This window comes from Ursus americanus, chromosome 11 (genome assembly GCF_024610735.1).
Source record: "Ursus americanus isolate L20-20 chromosome 11, mUrsAme1.1.p, whole genome shotgun sequence".
Classification (NCBI taxonomy): domain Eukaryota; kingdom Metazoa; phylum Chordata; class Mammalia; order Carnivora; family Ursidae; genus Ursus; species Ursus americanus.
This window is the reverse complement of record NC_142137.1, coordinates 40,204,369-40,226,939: the sequence shown is the minus strand read 5'-3', so window position 1 is coordinate 40,226,939 and position 22,571 is coordinate 40,204,369. Positions and strand designations below refer to the sequence as shown.

Here is a 22,571-nt window from a genome sequence, read left to right as displayed (position 1 = left end):
TAAAATAAAATCTTAAAAAAAAAAAAAAACCCAACTCGAGTACCATTTAGAGTTTTCAATTCTAATTTTCTCCACAGCCTTTTTTTTTTTATTATTAATTTGACTAACTTCACCCATAAACCCAGCTAATCTTCACTGCTGGATGTTAGACAAAATATAGTTCTTCCAAAGAGCCCTCAGGAGAGAGTCAGGAAGGCGTGATTAAAGGAGAGATTTTGAAGGCCTAGGTCAAAGCAGATTCCATTTTAGGCAATTCAGTTTGGCATCACTGCAATATTATCTTAGTAAGAACATTCAAATTCTAGGACAAAAATATACTGAGTACATCCTAATATCCCGAGAAATAAGCCTAGCAGTTACAGAAAGTGAGCCTGGCTTATCTTAACATTTCATCTATTAAGCTCCATTTTGTTCCATGACCCAGGCTTCTTAAGAAACTGCCATGACAATTTAGCTTCCATTCCCCTAAGAGCCTGTCTTCAATGGCTTAGGAAGGAAGGGATAAGAGCCAAATTCCAGGTTGGTCTCAGTTATGTCTAAACGTCAATTTGCTTATCCCACACAGTGAAACATATGAACATCCTGAGGCAGGCCTCTGTTAAGGAAATAGGGTCAGGTTCCCTAGTAAGCTTTTTCACCCCAAAGGATAGACAGGAATGTGCTGTCTCTATGATTCTATGGCTAGATAGAATCACAGATATGTTTATCATTCCATTACAATTCTTTACACTCTAGACCTTATGTTCTCAAACCACTCTGTTTTAGAGAAGATCTCAATGTTTTAGTAAAGTACAAACATCATCAGTCTAGTGTTATTGTGTCCATGTGTATGTTCTGGATTAAGGCACTTTTTTTTGTTTGGATTACAAACCACATTACTTGATAAATAACTGAGAAAAATGGGAGTGGGTGAGTTGGAAATGGAAGTAGACTTCACTTATTCTATGAATACAATCCTTCTAAGAAAAAAGATTCTTACAAGTGTTTAGTTTTCTAAATAACTTTATAATGGAGCAAAACCATACTCTTGTAAAAAGAGCCAAAATCCTTATTCTGGTATAATTTATTCCCTTTTGGTCAAACAGGAAAATCAACAATGAGGTCATCAATTTTCTCAGCAACACCCACCTCCATTTCCACCCCTATACTCCATTAATGAATTTATTTACTTATGCCCTGCATTAGCTACAAAGAATTTTTTTTTCTAGTAGAACCATTAACATCAGCTGACTTCCACTGTGCTTTTCTAGGGAGACTAAAATGGTGCAGAAAGATCATTTCCCAAAAAATGTCACATTTAATTTCCAACACATAAACATTATATTTAATTCCATATTTCTTTGGATTATCAATACCTGATAATACTTCCAACATAGGATGTCAGGAGTTCTCCTAACTCAAAACAACTGAGGCCTTTGATTCAAGAGCCAGATTTGCTTATATTGGCATCTAGATAATACAACCTTAATATCTAATTTCCTGATGCTAAAAAAAAAAGTCAAACCCCTGCTTCTTTAATTTAATTATAAGAGTATAAAACATATTACCTCAAAAGCTGTTTCTAAGTCTCAAACTTCTAAAGCACATTTTTCATCCAATAATATAAACACATTCACTACAATGCATCTGGTCTGTTAACTCATACTCGACTATCCCAACGAACTTGAAATACGGTTCTTTCTAGTTGTAATCACCACTTTTCTTAAATATGAAGGGAATCTCAAATTTTAGGTGAGTTTTCTCCATAAGGAAATAATGGTAACACTGACTTACCTCCCAGAATTTAAAGTTTGAAATGTTTTATTGCTCAATCTTTGTATTTAAAGAATTAGTCATAAGGAAGTTAGTGGTGAGCTGGCCAAAACCTAGGTCACTATGGGCAGGAAGTGGCTGAGAAACTTGTAGCAGATTTTATTTTTTTTTAAATCTGCTGGCCACTCTGGCTAAACACACCAAACACCATCCACTCTACTATTTCCTCCCAGCTATCACAGCAAAAACAAATCCCCACCAGAATGGATAGGAAAAAGGTTACTTCTGATGAAATACCACCAAGGTACCCATCTGGATTTTATGGATATTTAATATGTGCCAGAAACAAAATGATAGATTTTGTCATATTATATACATGAAATAGGCCAGCCAACAGACCACCTAGGGTTCACACACAGATTACACTATAAATTCATACTACAGGACTATCCAAAATGCAGGCACTTTGCTAGGGCATATTCCTCCTGGTACGTGCATGGGGAACACGCATACAACCAAAACACTCCTGGAAATGATCTGCTATAACTTATGCAGAAAGTAATAAGATCCTGATGCCAAAAAATAAAGCCTTTTTTTTTAGAATAAGAGGAGTCGAGACCTCTGTTCTAAAATCAAAATTGGTTGAAAGTGATCAGGTTTCTTTTTCACTTCTGAGTACCAACTTCAAAATAACTACACACATTTACACTCTGAGCCTACCTAGTGATATTGACCTTGACGATGAAGATGATGAAGAACTAAGAATCAGAAGACCTCAATTGGTAGTAATTAGAAATAATTTGAAATATTTTTTTTAATGTTATATAATTTTTAAGGACAAAGTGACTAAAATTAAGGTTGTAACTTTTCCAGAACTATCTGGGCTAATTTTTGTGATAAGCAAAAATATGGGACAAGGCTAAAATCTCATATTCCAAATTTAGTCAGCTACAGAGTCGCAAACTCACCCTCCATATAACCTCAAAAAATTTTAAATAAATAGTTTATAACAGAAATAGTGAAAATAAATTATCCTTGAATACTTTTAGATTTTCCCCAGTGTACCACAAATCACATCCAGAAACCCAAACAAAACAATCACTGAAATGTTTGAGATCTGCTGCTGAGATGCAGGGCTGCAGGACGAGAAAAGGAGAGAGAATTATGCAGATGGCCTTCTCTCTCTCTCTCTCTCTCTCTCTCTCTCTCTCTCCCTGCTTGGGCAGCACTGGTCTTTTGGAGGTCCTAAGCCATGCAGATTCAAATCAGAAGTCAATAGAAGCCAGCAGTAACACTAAAATAATAATAATAATAGTAATAGCATAAATAAAAAGAGGCTATGGTTAGAAGGAGAGGATCCATTTACTGCTGCCCTGCTGAGGTACATTTGACCACTGAGAGCAGGAAAGCTATTAGCATCCTGAATTAATGGGTAGAGTGGTTTTCAAACAAGATATTTTCATGATGGACACAATGTAGACTCAGCAAAGTTTCTCCTTCAAGAAAAATATAGCTTCTATTTCAAAGAGCTCTTGATTAGGCTTAATACCATTAGGGAACCATCAAGGATTTGTGTTGTTGTTAACTGCTCTTAACTATCGGTTACTTTCTAAACCAAAAATTGTGGGTAGTTAACTTGACCGACAGTCAAGGTCTAGGAATGCAGCAGCAAGTCCAAGGTACAGACGAGCTTCAGATGTGGACAGGCCTCAAGGAGTTGGGGAGCTTTTCAGGTTGCCAGGTCCTAGCCTTTCTCCTCCTTACCATTATCACTGTCATTACATACTAGTCCGGAATTTATAAATAAAAATTCATTTCCTTTATCACATCCCCCGTGAAAAGCAGCGAATACAACACAATTTTAGGAATCCTCAGTAACCTTTATTAGTGGCACCGTAAATCAATTACAATCAGAAACCAAATAAACGAACCTACTGAATGAATAAATTCTTAACCATGGTTAGTTAACTGCTTGTAATATATTCGGCAGGTATCTGTTTAAAAAGTCAACAATATCAGTTCCCCTTCCAAATTAATTACCAAAAATATAACTGTTTTCAATTTCTATAATACTTGAAAGTACAAATATAAATTAAATAAGGTTCCAAAGACCACATACAACAAAATAATCTATAAAACAAAGCTAATTGTAAAAGAATTGTTCAATTTACTTTGTTGTATTTATTTCATTATATAAAATTATTTAAAACAGTATGTTATCTGTATCATACATGGAAGTTCACATCCAGATGTCTTTTCTGTTAAATCCTTACTCTTTCCATTGTCAAAATCTTAATTTTCACTCTTGGCTAGATTTCTCTTCCTTGGCAATTCTTTTTGTAACGCCACTGAAATATTTCTCACGGAAGGAATTATGACCTTGGTATGGTAGAAAGTGATCACTTAACAGATGTGAATACTGGTCCCGGTTCTGGTTGGTTGAAAAATATAGAAAACAAAGATGTCTGAGTTACTTCTTTAGTTAGCAGGAAACCAGAGCAGTCATTTACTTTAAGCAAAATCCCGCCCTCTGGTGTACGTTTTTCTTTATTATCTGAATTAGAAATACTCTCTGTATCTGTATCATGCTTGCGTATCCAAAAGTGTTTTCAGGTGCTTCACCTCGTGTGATCCACACAACAATCCTCTGCACAGAGAGAACAAATACTTTTTGCTGGGAAAAAAGAAATCCAGAGAGGACAAAGAGAAGCACTCCGGGCAACACAAGTCGAGTCAACCACGTGCATCTTCAGATTCCCAGTTCAGCACAAACTGAAATCACCAGTGACCGTAAAAATCCTCACACAAGGAAGCTTCTACTCCAAAGATATTTAACAACAAGCGATTGCTTTTGTATGACCTTGCATGACATCATACAGAGAAATAAAACTGTTTGGAGGTATATCCATATTCAGTTCATGAAATAATCTATTCCTGGCAGCTTTAAGTAACCACAGTAGATGAAGAGGCTAAACAAGTGATTTCCACACTTTCAGACGTCAAGAGACAAGGAAGGACTAGGGCTCAGACTGATGTTTGGGCAATGGAAATATAGATCTGGGTTAGAATGTTCTACTTCACCTTCGAAAATTGAGGGCTGATGAGCTTCTCATCTAATTTCACTAGCCATCTCAAACTGTGAAAAAAATCGAATCGGAAATAAAATCTCACTTCCAATGAATTTCTGTTAATTCAGATTCCACTGCATGCAAGTTGATGTGATTTTGAGAAAGACGTAAAGACACAATTAGAAAATACAAAGCCTGATTTTTTATCCCGGTTTCAGTATCAAAATGGTATCTACAAATATATCTGGAATACAACAATCTTCAAAATATTTTTACGTTTCTCCTTATTCCTGTATGAGATGAATATCTTCGTCCTTTTCCTCATATCTAATTCTTAATAAAAGCCCAGGTGTAGCCAAAATAGAATTACATTGGCTGATTTGTTTATTCAGAAACTATTTGCCACAGATTTAAAAAAAAAAAATACAAAATACAAATTAAACGTGTCCAGATTTCCTGATTCATTACAAAAAAAGAAAAAAAGGGCTTCCCTGTGGCCCCCTTCTGCCATTCCATGTTGCAGCCTGCGTTCCATTTCAATTATCCACAGGATTCTACTTTCCGTTCCTAAGAATTTTGTTGGTTCATCTCTCTTGCTTTCTCTCCTGTGAAGGCTTCATTTTCTTGTGAGTTTCATTATCTTTTTCATGGTCTCAGGAAGAACACAGGTCAACCTGCATTGTCAGCCCACCACCTTGGACTGGAACCCCTTTCCCATACTCCTGCTGTGCCTGCTATCTCGCCATTTGATAAGTACCTCAGCAAGTTCAGTAAGAGAATTAGTGAAAAGAAAAATACTACCCTACAGACCGTAAGAAGTAACAACATCTGTTTTCTCGGCACAGGGAGAAAAAACTACCATGCCTGAAGCACTTTAACTATATGACCCAATAACAGGTATAGGGCTACGTACGTTTGTACCAGGCACTGTTCCAAGTACTTTATATATATGGATTCATTCAATCCTTATAATGACAGTGTAAGAACAGCACTCTAATTGTCTCCATTTTACAGATGAGGAAACTGAGGCACAGAAAGGTTAACTAGCTTGCCCACGGTCACGCAACTCTTGAATAAAAAAGCCAAGATATAAATACATCTCCAGAAACTGAGCTTTTAACCTTCATGCTGTATTGCTTCTTACAATCATGCCATTAAAAAAATAAACCATGAAAATAAAGGTAGAGTATAAAATTTAAAACATACCACTTAAATTTTATGACACTAAGTGTATTATACACTCCTACAAGCACACAAGAACATGCCAATGGTTACAAATTTCAGGCTATATAACTTCCAAAAGATAAAAGATAAATCTTATCTGATCAACCTGTAGGTATATGATTAAAGAATACCAAATGAAAGGTGGCATTCTCTAGGTATTCATTATGGGTCCAAAACTATACAACTGTCCTATATAAACTCATCAGCTCTAAGAAATAAGTACTACTAGCATCCCTTACAGATGAGGAATTAAAGAGTATGGGCCCAAGAGAGCACAGCTGGTAAGTGACACAGCTAGGATTTAAGCACAGGTTTAATTGACCCCTGATATCATACTCTCAACTGCAACATAAAAGAGCTAACTCTTCCCTCACCTCAAGAAGGAGCACCTCTGGGGATTCAGGTGATAAACTAAGGCTTTGATAGCTGAGTTGCCTACCCACAAAGCAACAGAACTGGATCTCAAGTACTATTAACTTAGTTCTAGCAACTAAGAGGATTATTTCAATGACACAAAATTTTTATACCAGGGGGACCTCTAGGGAGCCACAAGGATGCCTGAGGAATACCATAACCCTAGGAGTAACGTTGACTTTAGAGGACTCCAGTCTGGTCCACATCTCAGGACTATTCAGTGGCAATACAGAACAATCCAGCATTTAACCTTGGTTTATGCATTTCAACTTTCATCAGAAGTCTGACTGAAGAGTCAGCTGAAAGGAAGGGATATGCCAGCAATGTGCTCCTCCAGGTATTCTAACTTCTGTCCTTATACCAGATAAGATCTCCAGAAAACACGTCCACATCCTGAGCTATGTTAGCTCAATCCTGGCAGAAATGTCAGTACTTGGTTATGTTCAGAGCTCTGTCCAGATGCCGACATCTCTCCTGCTGCTCTACTTCTCACAGCTCCGTGCGCCATTTTCCACCTCATCATCGAAATCAGCCTGGCTCGAATGCCTCTACCTTTTCATCTCCCATTGAGTCAGACCTCAAATCTTCCAATCCGCAGCCTAAATATCTCAAATCCACTTCTCTTTGCCCACAATGCCAGCACTAGAGCTTCCTCATCTCTCCTTGCCTATTCCCCCTAAACAGCCAATTGCCATGCCTTCAGTGGCTCCCTCTCCAGTCTATTTTCCTTACTGAGACCAAACTCAACTTGTTCAAATGCAAATCTAATATGCCAGCATTTCTGGCTAAAATTCAAATGGTTCAAACTCTCCCCAATTCTGAGGCTTTCCCCTTACTGTCTGGGAGTCAGATTCAACTGCACGTCAGTTTGCTGAATGTCCTCTCCATTTCCTCTCTCACATAGGAGGAATCACAACACCGCCAAGCAGTGAGATCCTTCCCAGCTCTGCCTTCTGTCTTCTCCTCTCCCTGTGAGGCCTCCAGGCCATGCATGATCACCTCTATGTCGAAATGCACTGTGGACTACTTCAGGGAGTGTTCTGGAACTAAAGGGGTGAAGAAGAGAAGATAGATTCCAGCATGCAGGCTTAGAGTAAGACAGCTGAGGACAGGCTGGAGACCAACTCAGGCTCAGTTGCTAGTGGGTCTAGACCATCTACACTGCCAACTACACAGCTCGCAGAGGGAAGCAGAAGTAGGATACAAAAGATGAAACACAATGGGACATAAGCTTCCTCACAGACCAAAGAGACAGCTTAACAAAATAGCTTGTCTTTGAACTAAAGGACATAAACAGGACAAACTAGTGATAAATAGAAAATATGACGATCAGAGTAACAGACTGGAAATGAACAGCAGGAGCCTGGAAAACCCAAAAGTAATAATTAAAACCTATGCTAATTAATGGTTATCAAGAAAACATGTACTACCGGGGCACCTGGGTGGCTCAGTTGGTTAAGTGTCTGCCTTCAGCTCAGGTCATGATCCTGGGATTCTGGGATCGAGCCCCAAGTTGGGCTCCCTGCTCAGTGGGGAGTCTGCTTCTCCCTCTCCCTCTGCCCTTCCACCCTGCTCATGCTCTATTGCTCTCTCAAATAATTAAAATCTTTAAAAAAAAAAAAAAGAAAAAGAAAATATGTACTACCTATGGTATATTTATCTGAGTAGTTTACACCTCAAGACTTCCAAAGAATAGAGTAAAAGCAAAATAAGCCCCTACCAGACCATGTGCTCAGTGGTATAGGGATCTAGAGGCAGAGAAATATATGCTCCTAGAAGAAGTTAGGAAAGGCTATAGCCTTAGAGATGCAACCTCTGGGAGGAAAAAAATTCCTATTTTCTTTATCTCTCAGGGAGTACAGAATAATGTGTTTGGGTCCCGTGCTGGAATGCCTTCTTCTACGAGGCTGATTGTGAAATAAGACATTCATAACAAAAACTCCTGGAAAAACCAAAAGCTCCAAATCTCTTGTGCAGTCAGAGATCTGGCAAGAGCTGCTCCATTACCTAGCAGTGTTAAGTCCTGCTCAGGGTAAGCGAGACACTCCAGGAATGTCAGCTACCATTTTCATCCAAGTGAAAATATCATGGTTCATAAAATGTTCCACATGAAACATTCAGTATTATCTGTGGTCTACCACACATTATCACATACATGCCATACATGTAACTATCATACACCTAAGAATGATACACATTTGAAATATACCCTTTCCATATGAAATCTATTTGCAACTGTTCAGAATTTATGTTACCTTGATGCTGAAGAAAATGGCAAACTTGATATGTTTTTTCTTTTTTCTTTCATCCTATCTTTAGTTTATCAGGGCTCACACTTGAGATGATGATATTCAACTCTACATATTTTTCATCACCTTTTCATGACTCCTCTCTATTCACATTCCCTGCCCATCTCAACCAAGAATATCTGCAGACTTTTTTTTTCAACTCCATATCTCGAAGACCAAAGTGTTTACCTAAAAGGAGAAGAGTATCCTCAAGCAACACAACCCTTGATGTCCCTCATAACTCAAGCTTGCCCCAGTGTTTGACTGCTGGTTTCCCTAACACATCCAAATCTGTCTATCACTATGAATTATTGTATCATCTATGTATCCTAAGACCTGAGTTCTACCAATTTTTAGTAAGCAAGAAAGTATTTCATGGAAAATAAAAACACACAAAGAATTAGGAAATGCCCAGAGAGAAAACTACGGCAGTGAACGATTACAGACTACCTTTCCCAAATTTCATAACTAACAGTTTACATTTTGGAGCATGTTAGTAGTTAAGGAGTTATGAATAAAATATTAAGATTATTGATTACACTATTTCTTAGACACCATTTAAAAAATTTTTATTACTGGGGGCGCCTGGGTGGCACAGCGGTTAAGCGTCTGCCTTCGGCTCAGGGCGTGATCCCAGCATTGTGGGATCCTCCACTATGAGCCTGCTTCTTCCTCTCCCACTCCCCCTGCTTGTGTTCCCTCTCTCGCTGGCTGTCTCTATCTCTGTCGAATAAATAAATAAAATCTTTAAAAAAATTTTTATTACTGAAGTATAGTGGATATACAGTATTATATTAGTTTCAGGTGAACAACATAGTGATTCAAAAATTTTATACATTACTCAATGCTCACCACAATAAGTGTCTATTACCATCAGTCACCACACAACAATATTATTGACTATACTCCCTATGTTGTACATGTCTTCATTGCCATCACCTATTTATTTTATAAATACAAGTTTGTACCTCTTAATCCCCTTCACTTATTTTGCTCAACCCTCCCAACCACTTCCCCTCTGGTAACCACCAGTTTGTTCTCTGTATTTAAGAGTCAGTTTGTTTATTTGTTTTTTAGATTCCACAGCTAGGTGAAATCATATAGGGTTTGCCTTTCTCTGTCTGATTTCACTTAGCATAATACCCTCTAGGTCCATCCATATTGTCACAAATGGCAAAAAGTGCATCCTTTTTTTATGGCTGCATAGTATTTCACTGTATATATACACCAGATCTTCTTTATTCATTCATCGATTGACAGAGTCTTGGGTTGTTTCTATGTTTTCGCTATTGTAAATAATGCTGCAATAAACATAGAGGTGCATATATCTTTTCAAATTCATGTTTTTAATCTTTTTGGGTAAATACTCAGTAGTGGAATTATTGGATCATACGATATTTCTATTTTTAATTTTTGAGGAAAATTATTGTTTTCCATACTGTTTTCCACAGTGCTTGCACCAATTTACATTCCCGCCAACAGTGAACGAGGACTCCTGTTTCTCCACATCCTTGCCACCATTTGTTATTTCTTATCATTTTGATACTAGCCATTCTGACTGGTGTAAGATGACATCTCATTGTGGTTTTGATTTGTATTTCCCTGATGATTAGTGATGTTGAGCATCTTTTCACGTGTCTGTTGGCCATCTGCATGTCTTCTTTGGAAAAACATCTATTCAGGTCCTCTGTCTATTTTATAATCAGGTTGCTTTTTTTCTGGTGTTGAGCTTTATAAATTCTTTATATATTTTGGATATTAACCCTTTATTGAACATATCATTTTTTTATACCAGAGTTTCTGCAAGAAAATTTGTACTAGCCTCAGATAGCTACATAATGGAATTATACTGCTTTCAAACCTATCACTTAACCTTGTAAGATAAATAGCATAAATGTGACAAGAAATAAGTTCTGATTCAAGAAAGCAACTTATACTTACAACTATATGTTTTACAAAAGTCAATTATCTTCCGTATCTTTTCCTAGCAAATCATTATGTAAATTTTGCAGATAAGAAAATGGAAACTGAATGAATTTAAGTAATTTGCCACAGATCACACAGCCAGTAAACAGCATTTGCAGAATTACGGCCTAGGTCAGACTTTGGAACCCATGCTTTTTCCATCGAACTTCTTTTTTTTAGTAGAAATTATATCAAAACAATAGTTAAAGAGTTAACTTCCCACATGATAGATTAGTGGGTCATTCAAAATGGAGTTTGACAGTTAGAGGACATTCCTCACAGAACAGCAACATTATGGTAGCACATATTTCTGATCCAAGCTTTTAGACAGAACGCCTTTAACCACCGTCCCACCCAGCCAATTTCCTGTCCTATCAGTACTGCTAATTCTAAACATAAACCACTCGAGGAATTTTAACATACTTGCCAAAGAAACTAAAGGAAGCCTTACAATTGGTAGTGTACTCTTATGTGTACACTGCCCTCTGCTGGCTGAAGTAGATAAATCCTTCTTTACGGTATTCCCTGATGTGGGTTAAGGATGGTTTCAAGGACAGTGGATCCCTCACTGTTTTTGAGTCCTGCTTGCTGTAAATGTCTAGACTCACAGAGCACCAGCATGACCAAGACAGCCATCTTCCTCCAAGAAACACTAGCACTTATTCAGGCCATTTCATTTTTTAAAGAATGATGTGGAAATATACAAATACAAATCTACCTTGGTGACTCTAAAGTATATCACTGTCATCCATGTCCAACCTAGAACTGCAAATTATTCTCTAATCAAAGAAAGAAAAAGTGCATAAACTAGACTTTACTCAAATTAATCCTTATTCAATTATTTTTACAACTCTACATCAAAAAGAAGAAGACATTAGAAGGAAAGTACTTCAGCCACTTACAATTTAATAATTTTTAATCTCAATGGGAATATATTCTCAAGAAAAGAAACAAAATTATATGTTTTGCAGTAACATTTGAAGCAGATACTTTAAATGGAACTAATGACACCGTGAATTATACTGTGAGAGTACAGACATGAAAGACTGTTTCTCACACTGAGCATCATAAACTGCTCAGACTTTAAAGGAACTAAAGATTCTTCATTAAGAACTCCACTTGGTTAAACTATCCTTCTAATTACTGTTTTCTCCCAGAAAGTTGCCATTCTTCATTATCATCTTCTCCTTAAACAGAGAGAAGGTGTTATGATTTTCCACAATATAGTGATTCGGCTGCCTTTTTGGTTTGCTCCTCATTAGAAATGAGGCCTAGGTACCATGGGACTCAAATGTTTTCATAACATTGATCTTTGAAGAGCAATGTCAGGGTAATGACAAAATTCTGTGTACTTTCAAACAGAAAACTTTTAGTGAGCCATAACTATCTGTTCCTACTCTTCCTTCAAAAAGATGATTTAAATATCATTGAACTTGATTGTTTTTATTTCAGAGGGCCCCAAATAATCCTGGAACAGTTACTATTCATTCCCTAAGTATTTGTTGAGTTGAGCAAAACCGTCAAGATCTGTGAATTCACAGAGCTTATATGCTAGTGGAAGACAGACATTAAAGAACATATACCCAAACATATACTTACTAACTGTGATTAAACACTGGGAAGAAAAGGTTACCATAAGAATATGAGACAGCTAGCTAGGTGGGGTGAAGAGCATGGACAAAAAAGGCTTCCCTAAGAAGTAATATTTATCTGAGAACTAAGAGGAAATAAACTTATAGAAAGAGAGGGGAAGAAAACACTACAGGGAACACAAGGAGAGAGGAAACACAATGTTAGAAAACCCTGAGACTAGAAAGAGAGAAATACATTCTGGGAACTGAAGACAGGCCAGGGTGGCTAAGACTTGGTCAACAAAAGCAAAGGTGACACACAATAAAATGGGAGAGATGTGCCAGAAATAGACCCAAGGCTGGCCTTGAAGCTTATGGAAAGTCCTTAATGACTTTTTAAGCAGGGGAACTTCAGTATCTCTCTACATTCTGGAGTCACATGTACTACCAATGTGCCATGAGATCACAGGTAAGAGGTTACCTATGTACATTCTAAAGGACACTCTGGCTACTGTGTAGGAAATACAATGGCAGGGAAAGTGCAGAAGCAGCGAAAGCAGCTGGGAGACTGCAAGAGCAGTAGCCCAGGAAAGCAGCACTGCGCCAAGTGCTTCAGGAGGAGCGGGGAAAGGAGAAAAACACTGTAAAAAGACTACCATCCACTCAATTTTCTCAAGACAGATTTCTGGAAGTTATCTTAACTCCTGTCACCCTCAGCCCAATTACCCAATCAGTCATCAAGTCCTATCATATCTACCTTCCCAAAAACTCTCAATTCTATTAACTCCTCTACAATCTCCAATTCTACCTTGGTCATCTTTCCATGACCATGCCAGGCGCCTCCACCCTTGTACCACAGATATCTCTCCGCAACTCAACCTTGCCTGCATAAAACACCAACTTCTGCCACTCTCCTAACTAATATCCCTCACGGCTTGCCGTGAACTTCAAGGATAAACTTGAAGTTCTTTGGTACGTAAAGACCTTCAGTAGTAGGCACTCTTTGGGGTTCAACTTCGCTTCCAATCATTCCTCCCTCTAAATACTTAGTATTTCAGTCATTTCAGTATTTCAGTCATGCTAAAATGTCTAGGGGTCTCTGAATGCTCCACAACTCCTCTCATGCCTCTGTAGCTTTGCTCAAAATATTGTTCATAGAGTAGGCATTCTTTGGGGTTCAACTTCACTTCCAACCATTCCTCCCCCTAAATACTTAGTATTTCAGTCATGCTAAAATGTCTAGGGGTCTCTGAATGCTCCACAACCCCTCTCATGCCTCTGTACCTTTGCTCAAAATATTGTTCATAGAGTAGGCATTCTTTGGGGTTCAGCTTCACTTCCAACCATTCCTCCCCCTAAATACTTAGTATTTCAGGCATGCTAAAATGTCTAGGGGTCTCTGAATGCACCACAACCCCTCTCATGCCTCTGTACCTTTGCTTCCTCTCTTGACTTGAGCACCATTTTCTCAGGTAGATGATCTCTGGTGTTCACAATGCACCTTGCCCAGATCACTACAGAACCAAACACATAAGGTTGGAACGGGTTGGGTGACCATTTCTCTTACTGTGCAAGGTATCTAAGGATAAGGACCATGACTTCCTCAGTTTAGCCTCATCACCTTATACAAATGGTCCCATAAACACATGCTAAGTGATGAAAGCCAGGGCTTTCCCCTCAGGGAACATGTAATCATGTCGGAAAGAAAATATACAAAAATATGAGAAGTACGTGAATGTAAAAATCATTAAAAGACACAGTTTTGTTTCTCATTTCTCATAGAACCTTTAATAAACTTCACCTGTCCTCAAGACCTTACATTAATACATTTATTCACTCCCAGCAAAAACTTACAACCTTCTTTAGAGAGAAAAAGGGAGTTATCGGGTATGAGTTTCCTCAACTTCCTTACCCCACCCCACCCTCTACTATAGACTGGATCCCCCCAACCCCAACCTCTACTATAAACAACCCCCTGCTTCACCTCTCACACCACCCCCATCCACATTCTGACTAAAGCCAAAGTTCTCTCTCACTGTGTCCTTTTACTGCCAAAAAAGTTACTTTTATAGAATCTCCCAAACTTTGATGAAAATACCTGAGGATAATCATCAATGTATAAAATTACCACTTAAAAACAAGAGATATCCCCTAGAAAAATGTCAGTTTGGGGATAAAGCTATAGAAGTCTACAGCCATTCATAAGAAATCCAAATGGCTTCTATTATAATTATGGGTCAGGTTTAAGTTGTCCTTTTTTACTTACTGACAGTTCCTGATAATGAGATAATGATTTCTTCTACCTCACTAGTATTAACCTTAAGTCATTTATATTCTCAGAGTGACAGTAGTTTATACAAAATAGCAGTTTCATTGCAAACAACTGAGTACAAATGGCTCATGAAACTTATTCTATGATAAGTGAAAACCAATGATGCTCTCATCATAGTGAAAGCCACCAAACGAACAAAGCTCATCTAACTTTGTCAAGAAAGACTCACTCCTGTATTCTTGAGATAGATTAAAGCTATGATATACATTCTTACATAAGGTGAGAGGAAGAAGGCAAAGAGATGGAAGAGAAAAACAGTGGGTAGATTCTCTTTCTTGTAATCAGTAGAGAGTAAAATGAAAGGTAAATGACAGTGCTGAATATAAAGGGCCTCAGTTCAGTGTCAGGGTAATTACCCGTGTCCGGCTTTTGTTTAAAAATCCTGCTCCCCTTATCAAAGCTTCCCACTGTTCTACATCTGGCACTGGACAGTAGCTATAGAAACCACTTGTGCTAAAGTTATACAACTATAAACAGCACTAGGCCATTTCCAAACCAAGGACAAGCAGGTCAAAAGTCTAGCATCCAATACTATTAAAAGAAACTTCTAGCATTATTCTTAATGGGAACAAGGTAAGGTTGGAAATCTTTATCCCTAAATTACGTATTCATATATAATCTGTACTTTAAAAAAAAATCATTTCTCTGCAAGATATTAAGTTACCTGAAGTCTATTAAAATATTTTAATATATATTAAAATCTTCATTGAGGTCTGAAAATGAGTAACATTTAATGATTCAACTTTGACATCAGGCACTCGGCACATAATTTCTTTCTAACTGTAAAAAGACCTCATGAATATTAATGCTATCATGACAATACAGAACTGTTAAGTACTTTCTTCATGCTCTCCACTAAAAATACATTAACTTTAATTCAAAACTTAACTTCAAATATTAAAAGAATGCAGAGCTGACACACCAGATAAAAATGAAACAACTAATAGTTACTATACCCAAATATTTAATTAAAACTAAGTAAATAAGTAGCAAAGGATGAATAATAGACCAAGATATGCACTGGCATGCACATACATATTCTTTTACTTTAATTTTGAGACTACTCTCCTAGTTGACTTTTTTAAATTGCCACAATCCATTAAAAGAAAAATTAACAAAAATACACATGCATTTATATAAAGATCAAAAACAAGCAAAATTAATTTGCTTACAGATCAATTCAACAGCAATATTACTACAACGGAAAGCAAGAAAGTGATTCCTCTGTCAGATTAGTGGTTACACCTGCAGGAAGAAGTATTTATGATCAGAAATAGCCACCAAAAGGGGGTGCCTCTGGGGTGCTATAATCCTAATCTCAGTGGTGGTAACAGAGATGTTCACTTTATAATTATTCTTTAAACTGTACATATGTTTTAGGCAAAAAAATAAATGTTTAAAAATCTCATGTTTGTATTCCTGGTGGGTCATGGAGGGGGAAGTATATGTCCATGTTTGAATTTGAAGTACACTAGAAAGATAATTCTAAGTTCACCATATCATAAATAAAGAAAAATACAAAAAAAAAATAGCAAGTAGAAAATCTTCCATTTAAGAATTTTAAAAGAAGTTCCAGAGGATCATGCAGATTCCACACATCAACTTCCCATTTCCCTAAACCATTCCTACCCTGGGACTCCAACATCAAACTTTTGTATTTTGCAACTGACCTCTAAGATTCTGTACTATAACATGAGTATATTAAAGACTGTTTTATTATCATAGCTTGAAAATATGATCATTACAGCTGGAGCATAATGACAGATGCTCTCTACCTTCAGAGAACTGCATTTTTCCTGCAAGTAAAAGAGATACACACATACTAGAATCCAGGTATCTTAAATGATTACCCTCCTGGAGTAGGTAAGGGATAAACTTTTGCTTTTTCTTGGTTTACCAGAAACAATAATTTAAAACCATCATGACGGTAGTAACAAAATATCCAGTTTGGCAGAATCATTTAGTTGCAGATGTATAAAAGAAAAAGTCAAATGATGACCCTTTAAGATTTAAATTCAAGGAAAAGTACCAAGTACAGCTAAAGCAAGCCCTTCAGAACAAGATAACATGAGATAAGTAGATGACATAATCCTTTCAACTTAATTCAACATGATATGCAGCATCACCAGGCTTCTATCTACTCTTAAAAGCCTTTTTCAAAGATCTCAAGTCAAAACATAACTTATAGATAATACAAATAGTTTCCTCCTGACTTACTATAAGAAATAATTTTTTAAAAGAGTCTTTCTTGGCCTTTCTCGCTCTCATACACACACAGTTGGATGGTAATGAATACTGTACTGTATTAGGACCTCTGTTAAAGTTCATATCTAATTACCATGTTCTTACTTAGTATCACCCAGTCTTATTTTTCTCACTGATAAATGAAGCAGGTCTCCTACCCACTGGGCATGTTCTATGATTGAAATACTTCACACTTAATCTCTAATCTTTCATAGCTCTAATCGAAAGGAAAATATTCACTGTCTTGGCATGAGATAGGCAAAAAACAAAAAGAAAAAAAATGTCAGCCAAGGAGAACCACCTTTAATTCAAACAGCTGCCAAAATAAGTAACGGCATTAATCCTGAGAAGGGATAAAGCATAACGAAATAAGCACAAGCATTATGTCGGCAAATTACCAGGTCATGACTAGCAACACTACTATCATTCTAACATGTAAACTACTTATCACAGAGACTAATTTCTTCTACTTCAAGTCATCCATATCATTTTCTCAAACAAGAAACCTTAGTGTCTCTTCTCTCCCTTCCTCATTTAAAATGTTACAATGTTAATGGTTCTTTCTCTCTCCAGAGCTTCAAAATCTGTTCCATAAGTCAAATCCCCCAGTTTTGGACACCTTCCATTCTGATTAATGACGCATTCATCAGCTTCATGTTAGTGGACTCTTTATTCAATCCAAAATTTTAAAAATTAACATTAATTCTCATCACCTGCCACTATGACATCCCAATATTCCCTATTCTAAATCATCTGAACTATACTGACTAGCTCACATAATATAACTTCAGTCTAAATTAGTGTCCATATAATACCTAGAGTTCAACTTACCTACACGTCAGTACTTCTCAAATCACAGCATGTCAGGTAAACAAGCCATAAAACACACAGGGCACATGATGGCCCATTTAGTGCAATGGCAACTTAAGATGCTTTTTTTTTTTTTTTAACATACTATAGAATAGACTTTAAAAGCTGCATGAATGTTTAAAAAGATTTTAAGGAAGTCTCGAAAATGGCTACTTTGGATACTCTTTCATCTATCAAAATATAGCATTGGAAAAGGCTGACAGAGTACTGCTTTAGGTGATTTTCACTGAAGATGTAACTATTACACTCATATTCTGGTCCACAACTCCGGAAATCAGCATTTTTTCCCAATGAACTTTATATGAGAAAAATGTTTTATACGAGTAACCACTGTGACCACAAGTATATAAAGCAGCATCAACTACCGGTTGTATCAACAGGAAAAATGAATTCTAGTAAAACAAATCACATTCTACCATGGCCCCATGAACAATGAGGAAAAACGATCTTTAAAAGAAACTAGAAATATGCCACTCAAGAATATTTGCCTTTCAACCTTGGCATATTCCAAAAGCAGAAACTGTCTTGGTAAAGAGGCAATATGATGCATAAAAAAGGTCAAAGAATTTCAAGTACAAAGAAGAGTTTTGGTCTCAACTCAGCTACCTCTTAGTCTCAAAAATTAGCAAAATAACATGATCAGATGGGTATGAAAGCTCTGTAAACAATAAGTAGCATAAATCATTCCCTTCTCTTTCAGGCTGTATCAATAGGGAATAATGGCTTATCAGGTATTTTCACTAGTATGGGTAGCAAAAATTCTCTTTTTTACTACTAATGCTCAACAATCAAGTCTAAAAACTATACCAATAATGAAAAGACACAAAATTTTATAAAATACCTACATTCTTTAGACAGTTCTCTCATTCATAACTTAAGTTTACATTCTAAAAGCGGAGAGGGAGAATACTTTATAACAATGTATCAAGTGGGCCAAAAGTTACACTGAAGTTAAACCTAACAAGTGACAAACCAAAAATGCAAAAAGACGGTACACAAGAGTGTAAAAATCTACAATTAATAGTCTTCCATTGCCAAAGTCAACAACGCTGAACGAGGCTGAGAATAATTTGTTAGATGCGTATAAGAACTGTTTGACAATTTTATGTCATCACTTGAATTATAAAGGACTATGATCTTGCTGAATTATATACAGTCCTCTCCGATACAAACAGAAGGTAGAAATGAAATGATTAATTCAAAACCAAACATGATTAATTTAACATAACAAAGTATTTTCAGTTATAGTACACTGCATACTAGTTAAAACTCACTGATTAAATTTGATGTTATAAAGTGAAGACCATTTTAAAAAATTATTTGAGCACTAGGCTTTTTCCTTGTTTTTTAAAACAATTTGAAAAGGACAAAAGTAAAATAATAAAAACAAACAAAAATTAACACTGTCTTTCTAGGTTTAAAACATCTAAGGTGAGTGCCCTTAGTTAGCATTTTATGTAGAAGAAAAATTGTCAGAAACATCTTTAGATTATTCTCTTATTTCTTCTTCCAAGTATCAAATAGACCGCCTACAGAAATACTATAAATCTGGAAAAAGTACTGGAAAAAAAGAGTTTCTTAAATAAATTAAACTTAAAGGAAAGCAAATGTGAAATGACAACAGGTCTCAATTTTGCCACGAAGATAGAAGTGACTAGTTTATTATGTGGCCCCATTATTAGAGTCCTTTCTCTATATTTTCTTCTGAACAGTGTTTCAAGCCATCATAACCATCAAATGGTGCAAGTACCACTTATGGAGGTCACAAAATAAAGAATGCTGATGTCATTCACTTTACTTTCTAATATCAAGACTACAACTATGAAATCCACAGGTACTATTTTTATTTTTTACATGTATTACTCATGTGCCTGGCACATAAATGTTATTACTAACTCAAATAATCACATTAAGTGCTGTGATTTCTAAGAGCTGCAGTGTTACTAATTTAAATTATCAAATGCCTTACATGCCTCAAAATACTAAAAGACAAACATATACATGAGAACTAACTGACTGAAGAAATGAAAAAAAGCATATTCTAACATACAACAGAGGCCTCTTATTCACTGTGATAGATGTTGGTAATTGTTAATGGTATGGACTGAATTGTGTCCCCCAAAATTCATATACTGAAGCCCTAACCCTCAATGTGTACTTGGAGACTGTACCTTAAAGGAGATGATGAAAGTTAAATGAAATCATAAGGGTGGGGCTCTAATCCAATAGGACTGATGTCCCTGTAAGTAAAGAGAGAAACCAAGAATATGTGCACACAGAGAACATAGCAAGAAGGTGGTGTCTGCAATCCAGCAAGAGAGGTCTCATCAGAAACCAAACCTGCTGACACCTTGACCTTGGACTTCAGCCTCCTGAACTGTAAGAAAATAAATTTCTGTTATTTAAGCCACTCGGTCTGTGGTATTCCGCTATAGCAGCCCAAACAGACTAATACCACAGTTAGTTCACTGAAAAAGTCAGTAAAAGCAGGAAAAAAATGAAAACATTTTGTAAATATACTGAACATCTTAACTTAAAAAATTGTATATTCATTTATCAATCTTTTGACATAGAATCAGGACCTACAAAGATTTCCAGCTTGGGCTTCTGTAAAATGATGCAAGAACTTAAAGACTCTTACAAAGCAATCTGGGTAGAAAAACCGATCCAGCTAACTTTCTTCCAACCTTTTATAGTCATCTCACCCATTCCCAGTCCAGGAGTCTTTCTCCATAACTCACTTAATCCAACCTTTTTAAAGTATTCCACTTAGCTTTTCTAGAAATGACAACTTTATTCTCACACTCAAATTTCACTGGTCTAACTAGCATTTAGTTAGATTACATAATTACCATAACAAATATAACTGGCTTAAACAGTTCACAAAACAAACACAACTGATTCATGGCAAACAAACAATTTAGCTGGTAGGTACAGAAGTGTGCAGACATAGTTGAGATCAAGCAAGTCACCAGCTGGAAGTATCTGACATGTTATAGGCATAGGTATTGGTGTTTTGGAACAAAAATGGCCAGTACTAGTTAATCAACTGAGTTTGAAATGGAGGTTAGTTAAATGGACTTCTACTGTATATCCAAATAAATGTTGTCCATCCAAAACTGTCACTTCAGAAGGTTGTCATTGTGTCAAACAACTTGGAAACCCCTCTTTTAGAATTTCTGAATCTTCTTAATGTATTAAATATTTAACGGTAGGTCATCATCCTTGGAACAAGTTCTGATTTCCAAAAACAATTAAATGACCAGTCTGCTATAGAGTGTGAGCACCAAAGTCCAGTAACACAATTTTAAGAAAAGCAAGGTGCTACTATACAGCAAAATAACTGTTTAATATTAATATATTTCTTCAAATGTAAATCTAAAAGTTTCAAGAATATACAGAATAATTATAAGTATGAGTAGAAGATGCCATCCCAAGGATATCTATCATTTGAATATAAACTTGTTTTAAAAATGACAACCAGACACTTACATTAATTATATCACATATACACACATACACAACCACCCCTGAGTGAACATGAATCAACTATTTACTTACATCAACAGCTTAAGCTTTCTGAAATGCCCTGATATCAGAGTCTGATTACTGAAGAAAGTTTATATGACACTGAATCTCACTCAGTAATGAAAAGGATTCACTAAAGTTTTGGCATAAAGAAGTAACATAATGAATGCAGTGTTTTAGGAAGAGTCATTTAACAATTAAGAACTAGAGGTGTGAAAAATGAAAAAGAGATCATTTAGGAGACAATCAGCACAAACCAGGTTTATGGTAATAAGACCTAAGTTAGAGACAGACAGCAAATGAAAATTAAAAGGACAAAAACAAGAAATGTATAATATGGACTCTGAGAAACAAACTGAGGGCTTCAGAGGGGAGGGGGGTGGGGGAATGGGATAGGCTGGTGATGGGTAGTAAGGAGGGCACGTATTGCATGGTGCACTGGGTGTTATACGCAACTAATGAATCATCGAACTTTACATCAAAAACCAGGGATGTACTGTATGGTGACTAACATAATAAAATAAAAAAACATTAAAAAAAATTAACAAAAGTTTAATGATAAGTGAGACAATATCAAGCAGTCCAATACATTTATAGTTAGAGTTCCAAAAGAAAGTAAAAAAGAATGGAGCAGAGAAAAATATAAGGGTCAAAAATTTCCCAAATTACTTGAGTAAGTTCAATGTACAGATGCAAAAAGTCCAGTGAACCCAAGCAGAATAAATGTCATCACTACCTAAGACATCATATCAAAATGCTTGAATCCAAAGATAAAAATAAAATCTTAAAAGCAAAAATAAAAAAAAATTAAAAATTAAAAAAAGAAATATATAATACTACATTCAAAAAGCACTGTATAAATATTAGTTTTCATTACTGTGAAAGAATCCATAAGCTGTGAATTAGATGAAAAAAATCAAATTGCGGAGATGAATATGACAAAATCTTCGGGCAGTAACACTGTTCTTTTCTGCTTACCCTACAGATCAAAAACAAAGATGGGGCTGTCTCAAGTTTAGTGAATTTGGGAAAGCTGTGATTGTCAATCTAGATAAGTACAGCCCAAGGAGCATTCTGGAGATTTAATTAAGCTCCATTATGAGGCATTTCACATCAATTCTGATCTGGATATGAAATAACAGATCTCATTGTTCTCAAGAATTGTGTGTGTGTGTGTGTGTGTGTGTGTGTGTGTGTGTGTATCAGAGAGAGAGAGAACACATTTTGGGCCCTAACAGATAATAGCAAATTACGTTTTCCATTATATAAAGTGACATTTTCTCTTTAGAATAGTCTGTAATCAAATAGGTCTTGC

The 22,571-nt window shown here is 36.3% G+C and overlaps 1 protein-coding gene across 8 annotated transcripts in view; it reads right to left on the bottom strand.

Annotated features, from left to right (window-relative positions):
- Positions 1-22,571, bottom strand: part of TRMT11 (tRNA methyltransferase 11) — a 292,966-nt gene that overhangs the window by 232,575 nt on the left and 37,820 nt on the right. For 5 of the 8 annotated variants that reach the window (XM_045805596.2, XM_087865467.1, XM_045805597.2 and 2 more), the window contains one exon: positions 3,612-4,183. The exons of 2 other annotated variants lie outside the window; for them this stretch is intronic. In XM_045805596.2, the coding sequence (XP_045661552.1) occupies positions 4,052-4,183 (132 nt within the window). In that variant the 3' untranslated portion in view covers positions 3,612-4,051. One more of the 8 variants, XM_087865469.1, reaches the window with a different exon arrangement.